Source organism: Gekko japonicus, unplaced genomic scaffold, assembly GCF_001447785.1.
Source record: "Gekko japonicus isolate JY-2015 unplaced genomic scaffold, Gekko_japonicus_V1.1 scaffold2383, whole genome shotgun sequence".
NCBI classification, from domain to species: Eukaryota; Metazoa; Chordata; class Lepidosauria; order Squamata; family Gekkonidae; genus Gekko; species Gekko japonicus.
In genome coordinates, this window is record NW_015174909.1 from 356458 (window position 1) to 367521 (window position 11064).

The 11064-nt window shown below is 48.5% G+C and overlaps 1 protein-coding gene across 1 annotated transcript in view; it reads right to left on the reverse strand.

Moving 5' to 3' along the window:
• The window catches only part of MAPK4 (mitogen-activated protein kinase 4), an 84926-nt gene extending 76629 nt beyond the window's left edge, over positions 1 to 8297 (reverse strand). Inside the window, exon 1 of the mRNA XM_015425027.1 lies at positions 7276 to 8297. Within this exon, the coding sequence (XP_015280513.1) occupies positions 7276 to 7821 (546 nt within the window). The 5' untranslated portion in view covers positions 7822 to 8297. The remainder of the gene's footprint in view (positions 1 to 7275) is intronic.
• Positions 8298 to 11064: the final 2767 nt, after the last annotated feature.

The following is an 11064-nucleotide window of genomic DNA, read 5'->3' on the forward strand; positions in this document are numbered from 1 at the left end:
GCATTCCTTTCAAGCAGTCCTATTGCACTGCCATTCCCTCTCTGCGCTCTCTCTTGTACAGATCCATTGGAACGCAGCGACACGGAGACAGGTTGGAAGATAAAATCATGCTGTTACAGCAGAGAACAGGATGCAGGATGGCTACTCACACTGGCACGGTTTACCTGCCAAGATCCTGCCAGGCAGAATTAAGCAGCATGCCCGCTGCAGAAAAACCAAGCCTTGGCGACGGCTGCGTTTTTTGCCCAAATACGGAATACACTACAGTTACCTTAAATAAAAATCACCACGGCGAACAGTAAACATGTTTTGAGCCAAAGAGATGCCCTCAGCACAGTTTTGCAAAAAACAACAACCCCAAACCCAATCCCCTCGGCTGTTTCAGCCACGTGTACCACAGGAAAAAAGACAGAGGTGGGACACAAGGAAATCTAGAAGGCTGGATGCTTAAGAGCATCAGGTTACCTGATCGATACTTAGGGTTGCCAGCCTCCAGGTGGTGGCTGGAGATCTCCTGAGATTACAATTCATCTCCAGGCGACAGAGATCAGTGCACCTGAAGGGAATGGCTGCTTTTGGAAGGAGGACCCTATGGCATTATGCCCTGCTGAGGTTCCCCCCTTTCCCAAACCCTAGGCTTTGGCCTAGGGTTGCCAAGTCGCGGCGGGGGATCGTATGTCTTTGCAGAATCCGTGCCGTGGGGACGGCAAGACACGTTGCACCCAGCGTCGCCAGGACATGACACTACGCGTCGCTCTGGCAACGGGGCTCCAAACATGACGGTGTAGCGTCATGTCCTGGTGACAGTGGTGCAACATATCTCACTGTCCCCGTGGCACGAATTCTGCAAAGACATGCGGATCCCCTGCCACGATTTGGCGAAATTTGAGAGCCCTACTTCGGCCTAAAAATCTCCAGGTATTTTCCAGTCTGGCGCTGTGTTCCCTCTAAGCTGTGGAGTCCTGTGAGCAAAAATTCTACTTTGTGAGCGACCGGCATTAAAGTTGTGAGCAGGTGAATTGGCTACTGAATAACTTAGTTTGCTCTGGAGCCCTCCTTCCTGAGCTAAGACAAACATGTGTGAGCCGGAGGCTAAAAAAATGTGAGCTAGCTCACACTAACTCAGCTTAGAGGGAACACTGCGGTGGGAAGCCCATCCAAACACAGGAAGTCTTCTGTGCCTTTAAGAGTTGAGCAGAAAGGAAAGCACAGCCGGATGTGAGTTTCCCCATCATGTAGCACTTTGGATGGGGGAAATTCACACCTGGTAAGAACACAAGTGCCCTGCTGGATCAGGGACCAGTAGTCCATCTAGTCCAGCATCCTGTCTCACAGAGCGGCCAACCAGTCGCTGCAGTAAAATTCTCTTCTCCTAGGCAAATCTTATATAGGGTTGCCAGCGCCTGGTGGGGAAATACCTGGATGTTTGGGGGGCAGAGCCTGAGGAGGGCGGGGTTTGGGGGAAGGGAGGGGCTTCAGGGGGTATAATGCCATACGGCCCCCCCTTTCAAAGTGGCCGTTTTCTCCAGAAGAACTGATCTCGGTTGCCCGGAGACCAGCTGCAACCCCAGGAGATCTCCAGTTTTTGTTTTTGTTTTAATTATTTTTATTTTATTGAATAACAAACATACTAAACTTTACATAACATTGCAGGTAAACAGGGGGGGAATTGAAATGTAAATTCAATCTTGTATAACTACCAATATATAAAATTCGTTCTAACAGCCTAAAACTGACTAGGCTAAAAATGAACCTAAATGACTTTGTGTCTTACTGGACATTCTACCTTTCTGACCCGAACTAGGTAGTATTGAACCAACCAACACTCAGTAACAACTGTGGTCTCGAGAAGCTAGTTGTGTTAAAAATGGAGCGAGATCTCCAGTTTTAAGAGAAGAGGAGAGGAGAGGAGAAGAGATTGGATTTATACCCCACCCTTCACTCCCGAAGGAATTTCAGAGCGGTTTACAGTCTCCTTTCCCTTCCCCTCCCCACAACAGGCATCCTGTGAGGTAGGTGGGGCTGAGAGAGCTCTTTCGAGACCCGCTCATGATAGAACAGCTCTGAAAGAACTTGTAACTCACCCAAGGTCACCCAGCAGCTGCATGTGGAACAATGGGGAATTAAACCTGGTTCTCCCACATTAGAGTCTCCAAGACTCCTGTTTGGGCACTTGAAAAGGATTGGGGGGAAAGGAGGTCAAGAGAACCTCACCCTACCTCGCAAAGTTGTCGTGAGGCTAAACATGGGGTGGAACCCCATTTATGCTGATCTGTAGTCTTTGGAGAAAAGAGGGGGGAGAGAGAGAGAGAGAGAGAGAAAGAGAGAGAAGTGCTGCAACTGTTTCCTATTTCTGTAGGATCCTTTGGCATGAAACAACGGCTCAGTTTTCCTGATGCTTCTCATGTGCTTGAGCTCAGTGACCCCAGAGCAGAACACTGGCCCTTTAAGACCTCAGGGACCCACACTGTTTTGCTCCTTTACATAAGCACATGGGCATCTAGAGCCAAGAGGGCACCGCTCTTATTGTTCACTGGCAAAGCAGGGCAGGCATGTTAGACAAAACATCCCAAACAAACCCTTTTGTTGGAAAGGGGGGGGGGATAAGATGATAATAATTGGGGCAAAATTGCTGAGCATACTTTGAATTCCTCCTCTTGTCCATCTGTTCCTTTTATCTGGGGAAATCACGCATATAAACTGAGCCCACGCTTAAGGCTCTTGGGGGGGGGATGCGTTTACATTGATCAAAAGTTTTCCATAACAGGACATTCCTTGTGCTGGAATTTTCCATTCCATAGGTAAGTTGCCCTATGACTCTCTCCAACCCCTTTCCTTGCTACTTAACGACATCCCAGTGCTACAGATGGTTGCACAAAAGGGGGAAGTGGTTGGATCAGGCCCTTACACAAGTGCAAGGAAGGTGCAAATGACATGCCAGTAAACACTCACTCAGTGAAGTTTTCTCTCTCTGCAGCATATAAGCCTATCCATGTTTAAAGGTAAAGGTTTCCCTTCCCAAGCCGAAGAGCCAGGACTGTCCAAAGACGTTTCCGTGGTCATGTGACTGGCATGACTAAACACCAAGGTGCACGGAACGCTGTTACCTTCCCACCAAAGTGGTACCTATGGCGAACCTAAACAGCATGATAAAAAGTAGAGACATCTCCCTGCCAACAAAAGTCCGCATGGTCAAAGCAATGGTATTCCCAGTAGTCATGTATGGCTGCGAGAGTTGGACTATAAGGAAGGCCGAGCGCCGAAGAATAGATTCTTTTGAACTATGGTGCTGGAGAAGACTCTTGAGAGTCCCTTGGACTGCAAGAAGAACAAATCAGTCAATCCTCAAAGAAATCAACCCTGACTGTTCCCTGGAAGGCCAGATAATGAAAATGAAGCTCAAATACTTTGGCCACCAAATGAGAAGGGAGCACTCACTGGAAAAGACCCTGATGCTGGGAAAGATTGAAGGCCAAAGAAGACGGGGATGGCAAAGGATGAGATGGTTAGACAATGTCATCGATGCAACGAACATTTCCCTGGAAGGCCAGATAATGAAACTGAAGCTCAAATACTTTGGCCACCCAATGAGAAGGGAGCACTCACTGGAGAAGACCCTGATGCTGGGAAAGATTGAAGGTCAAAGAAGACGCGGACGGCAAAGGATGAGATGGTTAGACAGTGTCATCGATGCAACGAACATGAAATTGAGCAAACTTCAGAGGACGGCGGAAGACCGGAAGGCCTGGCGGGAGCTGGTCCATGGGGTCGCGAAGAGTCGGACTCGACTGTGCGACTCAACAACAAAAACTTCTTGCTTTCGAACTGCTAGGTTGGCAGGAGCTGGAGCCAGAGACGGGAGCTCACTCCGTCATGTGGCACTCGGGTCACGAAATGCCAAACGACAGATCTTCCGGTCTGTAGCTCAGCATCTTAGCCTCTGAGTTTTCTCGGAAACAAATCCTACTGAATCCTATAGGACTGACCACCAAATAAGGAAGGCACAGGATAGCAAGCCTTACAAAAATCCAGGCCCAGAGGGCCTAAAGGCAGCAATATAGGGTTGCCAACTGCAGGTTGGGAAATTCCTGGAGATTTGTGGGTAGAGTTTAGCGAGGGCAGGGTAGAGCCTCATCAGGGTGTGATGCTTCACAGCCCACCCTCCCAGACAGCCACTTTCTCCAGGGGAACTGATTTCTGTAGTCTGGAGATTCGTTGTAATTCCTGGAGATCTCCAGGCCCCACCTGGAGGTTGGCAATGCTAGTTATTTGTCTATAGGGACTTACTTCTGAATAAACACAGATAGGGTTAGGGTGGTATGTCCTTTCTGTTTTAGCTGAAGAGATTTCTGTACGTGCTGCCGTCTCCAGCAGAAATCAGTGGGACTTGACAGGGCTGAAGTATGGCTGGATCTATGGTTGCCAACTCCAGGTGGGGGCTGGAGATCCCCAGAATGACAACTGATCGCCAGACTACATAGATAGCTTACTTATTTAAAACATTTCCCAATTTCTCCTGAAGAAAATGGCTGATTTGGAAGGTGGACTGTGTGGTATTATACCAGTTTGGTGTAGTGGTGAAGTGCGCGGACGCTAATCTGGGAGAACCGGGTTTGATTCCCCACCCGTCCATTTGCACCTGCTGGATGACCTTGGGCAAGCCGTAGTTCTGATAAGAGCTGTTCTTGAAACAGAGCAGTTTCTGTCAAGAGCTCTCTCAGCCCCACCTACCTCACAGGGCGTCTGTGGTGGGGAGGGGAAGGGAAAGGAGACCGTAAGCCGCTCTGAGACTCCCTCCGGTAGAGAAAGGCGGGGTATAAATCCAATCTCTTCTTCTTCTTCTCTTGAGGTCCCTCCCCTTCTTCTTCTTCTTCTTCTCTTGAGGTCCCACCCCTACCGGGCTCTGCCCTCAAATAGCCAGGTATTTCCAAACCCAGAGTTTGCAGCCCCATAACTCACATGAATTAATGCTTTTTAAATATATAAAATGAACTCCCCATTCCATAGAAAACAAGCATGTCAGGTTACAGAATAGCCTTGCCCTTGAGGTGCTAGCTGTCTATATGAAGGGATGCAGCAGTTTTGGAATGAAGGAGCACTTGGTGGCTAAACAGCCCAGACAGATGTTTCGCCTTCTGCCCGCAAAGCCTAACTTTGGCTGTAGCACTTTTCAGGGGTCATGCTATTTTACAGACAGGTGCTTTTTCCAGATGTGGGCTGAAGAATACCTTGCTCCCAAATGGATCCCTTTGTTGTGAGTCCCCGCCCTAAGATATTATACTGTTGGCACTTTGCTTGCCCTCTGCCAGCCATTTCCACTGCCATTCAGCTAGACAGCCGGTGAAATGGTGGGGTGACCAGCCACATCCTGACACCGTTACATCCCTTCTGGTGCAACCAGGAAGTGAACTCATTCCATCGGGTTACTGCTGCAGCCTCGCCAGCCATATGATGATGTCACTCCCTGGTCACACTGGAAATGATGTCACCGTGAGGCCCAGCAAGGCCCTCACACAGATGGTGAGCCTCCTATTGGTTGCCAGCTTATTTGCCACTTAGAAGCCCATGAGCTCAGACATAGCAATTTGGTGTAGTGGTTAAGTGCGCGGACTCTAATCTGGGAGAACCGGGTTTGATTCCCCATTCCTCCACTTGCACCTGCCGGATGACCTTGGGCAAGCCATAGTTCTGACAAGAGCTGTCCTTGAAAAAGAGCAGTTTCTGTCAAGACCTCTCTCAGCCCCACCCTACCTCACAGGGTGTCTGTTGTGGGGAGGGGAAGGGAAAGAAGTTTGTAAGCTGCGCTGAGACTCCGAATGAAGGGCAGGGTATAAACCCAATCTTCTCCTCCTCCTCCTCCTCTCTGTTAAACCGTTTTGAAGTACGGAATATTTCTATGTTTCTTTTTCACAGGGCAAATCCTGGCAGTATGGACCACATAAAATTGCTGGAGAGCCAAGATTGTCCTGCATATTGAACCTTTGTCATCTAATACAAAGACTCACCTTATCCTTCCGTATATTAAAAGGTCTTGCGGAAGCTGGAGTATCCTCGAAACAAACGTTCTTGACTATTTCATTCCTACGAACTCCCCTTTTTGGTTCTCGCATTTCTGGAAGGTCAGACCCCCTCCGGCCTTGCAGAGGTTCTTCTGTGATCCAATTAACACGCCAGATTTCACAGGCTATGCTAGAAGACGCCTTTTCCGCCCCCGAGAGGAAGCCGGCCATTTTTAACCTCCACGTACCGCCTGATCAATACCGCTCTTCCATTCTATTTACAGAAGTGGGAAGTTCAAAGGCCCGTTTTAGAACGGATTGTGCCAGCCGCATCGTCTGAGCTGGGATTCTTCTACCAGACCAATTTAAAGAACTCTCAGCTTTGCAACTGGGCCAACGTCAAAACCATAAAGCCAGACATCACACAACTTCACTGTAACATAGGGATGCCAGACCCCGCCCCCACTGGGTTCAGCTGCTTCAGTTTCCCCTCCCCCTTCAGTTTTGGGGGGAAATTGGGTGGGGCCAGATGGTGCTTCTGATTGGCCACTGGAGATTTGTTTATCTGTGCAGATTTTTTAAAGCATTGCTTTGGCAGCAGCTGCCATCTTCCGTGTGTGACTAAAGGTAAGCCGTGGCAGCCATGTCGTGGCTGACCCCGCCTCCTGTGGCAGCCTTGTCGTGGCTGGCCCCACCTCCCGTGGCAGCCATGTCGTGGCTGTGTCATTTTGTGGCTGTGTTCACCACATTGTATCAGAATTCCAAAGGTGCCTATGAGCTCAAAAAGACTAGGGACCCCTGTCCTAAGACTTTGAGAATTATACTAAGTACAACCTTCAAGAACATAGTCTTTTTTTAAATCTACGGATTGTGGGTGTGGATCTGGAGACTGTCTTCCTAAAGTTCTATGAAGCAAAGCAGGTGGAGTAAAAATGGAAAGAATAAGTTCTAATAAGTCAACAATAAAATCTTACAAATTCTGGAAATTATTTGAGCTTGGAAATCTGGCGTGGGATTCTCCAAATCAGTGTTCCCTCTAAGCTGAGTTAGTGTGAGCTAGCTCACAGTTTCTTAGCCTCCAGCTCACACATTTCTGTCTTGGCTCGGGAAGGAGGGCTCCAGAGCAAACTAATTCATGCAGTAGCCAAACCGTTCACTCACAACTTTAATGCCAGTAGCTCACAAAGTAGAATTTTTGTTCACAAGACTCCACAATTTACAGGGAGCATTGCTCCAAATCATGGTCAAAGCAGCCAAAACGAGTCTAGGGGCTCACCTTGTGAGAGTAATGCTGATCCACAACTCTCGCCAATCCGAAGTCTCCGACCTTCAGCACCAAGTCCTCTGTGTTGATGAAAATGTTGGCTGGCTTTAAGTCGCGGTGCAACACGTTGGCCGAGTGGATGTACTTCAACCCCCTGAGCAACTGGTACATAAAGAGCTTGGCGTGTTCTTCCGACAGCGGCCCCTGCTCTAAGAGTCGGGCCAGGTCAGTCTCCATATACTCCTGGACAACGTACACCGTATTAAACTTGAACAAGTCTCCCTGAATGTCTGCTCCTTTAGGCCCCAACACCTCGTAGACCTTCACGATGTTGTCGTGGTCCAGCCGGCGGATTATCTTGATCTCGCGGAAAGCGTGCTTCAGGCTCTGCGCATCATTGATGGCGATCTTCTTCACGGCCACTTTCCGGCTGCTTTTGCTGTCAACCGCCGACAGGACAAGCCCGTTGACGCCCAAGCCCAACGGTCTGAAGTTGACGAAGCGGCAACCGAGGTCATAACCGTACATATTAGCGATGTAATCACACTTCTCTGCCATGGTGGGGGGGTCAACTCCGTCTTTGCCTCGGTAACGAAATCCCAGCAGACGAGAAGGACCTTCAGATCACAGCCATGGCTCGAAATAATTCGTTATTACGAACGGGGATCCGCAAATTCTGTTTCTCAGAGACCATCATTACAGAAGAGGCGCGCGGATATCCAGGGTTAGGGTATTTAAAAAAACGAGATACAAAGGGGGAATTCAAAAACTACTTTCCAGAAGGAGCTTGCAAACTTAAAGCAGGGACTTGTTACACTGGAGGAGGGAGCGGGGCAGAAGGAGGTAAAAGCGTACAGACTGTTTCACTCAAGCAAATTCAGTAAAAGCTTCTGCCGCGATATGCCTGTAAACCAATCGAGTTGTCAAGCTACCCTTATGTCTTCTACTTTCTGGGAATGTGACCCAATGAAAGTCAACATGTAAGCCTGAGCGCTTGACTCACTTTCCTTTTATTATCCAAACACAGACCTTCAGCCACAAGGTATTTGGAAGTCAACATTCGCCAGAAACCTTCAGAGATGGAATCAGACAGCATTTTTTTCCGTGCGAGACCAATTCTTCTGTAAGCCTTGGGGCAGTTTCTACCATGCATTCTTTAAGTGTAAGCTCAGTTTTCCGTTTTATCATCAGAAGACAACGACGAAGGCAGAGATACATCTGAGATTAGATGTTGGTCGTCATCCCCTGAGCTGAGCACCATTCATTTAGACACGCATCATCTTCCCTGCATCCTTCGTTTGCTGGAATATACACTGTTTGATTGGTTACTCAGATATCTGTTACTTCTCGATTGTTACAAACCTTCCTCCTGCAAGAAAAAATAACGGATTATATTTAATTATGCAATGGCTTTTGCTTAAACCCTTACCTCCTGAACACACTGAAGAAAAAGCATCAGTGACAACCCTTTGAAAAGCTCATGAGCAGGGTTCCCTCTAAGCTGAGTTAGTGTGAGCTAGCGCACAGTTTTTTAGCCTCTGGCTCACACATTTCAGTCTTGGCTCAGGAAGGATGGCTCCAGAGCAAACTAATTTATGCAGCAGACCAATCGCGGGCTCACAACTTTAATGCCAGTAGCTCACAAAGTAGAATTTTCGCTCACAAGACTCCACAGCTTAGAGTAGGGGTGTCACATATGGGGGCCGGGGGCCGGATCAGGCCCCCAGAGGGCTTCTATCAGGCCCACAGTGGAACTGGCTGTTTTCTGCTTCTTCTTCCACTTCTGCTGCTGCTGCGTCATCGTAGGTTTGCAGCTTACAGATACACACCTGAACAGCACACTCAAGGTTGCAACAGCACAGACATTTTGATGCAATAATTCAGAGCAAGAGGTGTCAGTTATCAGACACTGTTAAATAAACAAAATATTGCAAGAGTGCTAATGTTTTAAACATGTTTTTATTTTAAGTTAAAAAAAACCTTTGTGTTTACGATGACGCAGCAGCAGCAGAACTGGAAGAAGAAGCAAAGGACAGCCAGTTCCACTGCGAGCCTGATAGACGCCCTCTGGGGGCCTCATCCAGCCCGAGCTGCATGTTTGACACCCCTGCCTTAGAGAAAGCATCTCTTTTAAACTCTCTCCAGGGTTCCTAGCGCTCTAGTCTTCCCCTTTCTGATACTCATAAAACTTAAAGTAAAGGTAAAGGTTCCCTTGCTCGAAAGCCAGTCGAATCCGACTCTAGGGTTGCGGTGCTCATCTCCGTTTCAAAGCCGAAGAGCCAGCGCTGTCCGAAGACGTTTCCGTGGTCATGTGGCCGGCATGACTAAACACCAAGGCGCACGGAACGCTGTTACCTTCCCACCGAAGTGGTCCCTATTTATCTACTTGCAATTTCTTGCTTTCGAACTGCTAGGTTGACAGGAGCTGGAACTAGAAACAGGAGCTCACCCTGTCTTGCGGCACCCGGGTCTTGAACCGCTGAACTACTGACCTTCCACAGCCTGCAGTTCAGCGTCTTAACCACTTGAGCCACCGCAGCTCCTACTCATAAAACTTACATAGGGCCAATTCTCTAGAAAGACTAGAAGAAGAACATCCCTTGGCTGAAATAATTCTGGCAGGTGATTTTAATGCTAGAGTAGACAATGATCATAAAATATTCTTTAAGGCTATAGAAGGCCAATTCACATATCATAAAAACATGCTCTGGAGTTCCACACCTCCTAGGCTTGTGGGGACCCCAGTTTGGATATGGACCACACTACAGGGGCAGAATGTTTAAGCCTCACCCCATTTTACTGGACCCCAAGTTTCCCTGGAGAGCTGCTCTTGAGAGAACAGCTCTGAGAGAACTGTGACTGACCCAAGGTCACCCAGCTGGCTACAAGTGGAGGAGTGGGGAATTAAACCCAGTTCTCCAGATTAGAGTCTGCCGCTCTTAACCACTACATCAGACTGGCTCTCCCAGTTAGTGCCCAACCCAATTCCCACCGGTCCCATCCGTGGCAACAGCCTCGGTGGATAACCTTAGGCATCTTTACAGGCCCTCAATAGCAATGTACAGAAATATTTTTAAAAAGCATTACCTTTGAAAGGGTGGGCGGAGCTAGCGGTGCATGGTGCACGCTTAATCTCGGAGCTCCCGTCCCCTTCTCCCGTAATTCAACATAAAATCTATCTTTAAACGCCTACATGCCGAAGAAAAACGTATACAAGGCTACTGGAACTCCCTCGCCAAGGAAGTCCAGGGTTGCTATGCAGAGGCAGGCAAGGGCAAACCACCTCTGTTCGTCTCTCACCTTGAAAACCCTACGGGGGTCACCATAAGTCAGCCGTGACTAGACGGCATTTTCCACTACCATTACCTTGATGCACAAATGTTCAAGAATGCCGAAGAAGAGGAGGAGGAGGGGGAGGGCGAGGAGGAGATTGGTTTAATACCCTGCCCTTCACTCGGAGTCTCAGAGCAGCTTACAAACTCCTTTCCCTTCCCCTCCCCGCAACAGACACCCTGTGAGGTAGGTGGGGCTGAGAGAGCTCTGACAAAAACTGCTCTTTTTCAAGGACAGCCCTGACAGAACTACGACTTGCCCAAGGTCATCCAGCCAGGTGCAAGTGGAGGAGTGGGGAATCAAACCCGGTTCTCCCAGATTAGAGTCTGCACACTTAACCACTACACCAAACTTAAGAGCCTGCCGCTCGATCCCAGTTGCAAGGCTGCATTATTTTTTTTTACAATTTGAAAAGTGTATTGAATAGCACACCAAGAAGCAATTTCGAGAGTGTGACCTCCTGCTTCT